Source organism: Austrofundulus limnaeus, unplaced genomic scaffold, assembly GCF_001266775.1.
Source record: "Austrofundulus limnaeus strain Quisiro unplaced genomic scaffold, Austrofundulus_limnaeus-1.0 Scaffold32, whole genome shotgun sequence".
In the NCBI taxonomy this organism is placed as follows: Eukaryota; Metazoa; Chordata; class Actinopteri; order Cyprinodontiformes; family Rivulidae; genus Austrofundulus; species Austrofundulus limnaeus.
This window is the reverse complement of record NW_013952434.1, coordinates 1,472,179-1,473,577: the sequence shown is the minus strand read 5'-3', so window position 1 is coordinate 1,473,577 and position 1,399 is coordinate 1,472,179. Positions and strand designations below refer to the sequence as shown.

The window sequence follows — 1,399 nt, the reverse complement described above, 5'->3', positions numbered from 1 at the left end:
GCACAGAGAGTTCCATAACTGGCGCCTTGGAAGATCTGAAAATATAAATTAATACCACTATACAAAACATAATTCTGAAAAGTCAAGGCATCAGACAATGAAAGAACTATACAGYTGGAGTCAGGACCCCTCTGTGGGTCATGAATCATCAAGTGAGGGTCCCYAGATAATTCCCAGACATCAATTAAAACGTAAATAAATTGCTAAATAGAATATTTTCACCATAATTATTGCAAAAATATGACAGTAATCATAAATGAATAAATTAGGCTAAATTAGGTTTGTTTCTATTTTTATTATGCCCGTGTTTAACAGAGACATCAACAAAGTTGGAATGCATAAACCATAATTCTGTATGTGAATTAAATGTTTCAACATATTTTATCTCTAATACTTAACTGTTTAGCAACTTTTAATTTCTCATATAAACCAAACAGCCACTTTTCTAAATCTAAAGTATAACGTTTTGTCAGGCCCACCTTGCTGTGAGCATAAACCACCGAGCCAAGAAGTTTCCAGGTGCCTCCCCGTCGGTCCATACGAACCATCCGCAGGATCTGCAGGAAACGCATGCTGCGCAGCGCCGACGTGGCAAAAATGTTACCCTGCGTCCCCGCAGCAATCACCGCTAGTGACGCTATAAACACAATGAAGTCTGCAAAAAAGAAAAGAAACGAGTCATTAGGCAGAATAAAATGGTTTTAACTGATTTTAGGTGGTTTTGTCAGCCGCTCACACACACACTAACCTATGACACAGAAGGGTTTCCTGGCAAATCTCAGACGCCCCTGCCATCCGCGATATCTGCAGCAACAGCCAGCGGCCCAGATCCTGATGAAGTACTCCAAACCAAACACTACAATCATGACAAACTCCTGCAGACAGACATCAATAAAAGGTCAAGAAGTGACGTTTTATCTCTAAAGCATTGCAGAGTTGTATTTGATAGAAAAATAATGACTCATACATAACAAAGTCATGTTTCCTGATTTTACACCCAGTTAAACAATTAAAGCTGCACAAAACCAATCTGGGCAAAAAGATCGAGTCAGTAAAGTTCACTAACGGTCAAGTGGTTGCTAATGGGCAGGTGATTGATCCAAAGAGTAAACTGAATGAATGTGAGAGTCGATGAGAAGAACACGTAAAGATAAGTRAGGTAGGAGGTGTTCTGAGTCTGGCTAGGAAGGAAGTGTTCATTACTTTTCACTAAAGCAGCACAAAGAAAGAGAGGCTTTTAGGATTATTGCATCACGTCTGTGATTATAYGCACAGTCAACAACACCTGAATCCTTACATCTGTGTCTGTGCTGCTACTGTCAAACAAACAACACACATGCACATATATACAGCAGGTAAAATAAGTATTGAACACGTCACCATTTTTCTCAGTAAATAT

The 1,399-nt window shown here is 39.2% G+C and overlaps 1 protein-coding gene across 11 annotated transcripts in view; it reads right to left on the bottom strand.

Annotated features, from left to right (window-relative positions):
- kcnq4 (potassium voltage-gated channel subfamily Q member 4) overlaps positions 1 to 1,399 on the bottom strand; it is a gene marked incomplete at its 5' end in the record, with an annotated part of 58,913 nt that overhangs the window by 17,999 nt on the left and 39,515 nt on the right. For all 11 annotated transcript variants that reach the window (XM_014005762.1, XM_014005763.1, XM_014005765.1 and 8 more), the window contains 2 exon segments: positions 480 to 655; positions 749 to 875. In XM_014005762.1, coding sequence (XP_013861216.1) covers positions 480 to 655; positions 749 to 875 — 303 coding nt within the window.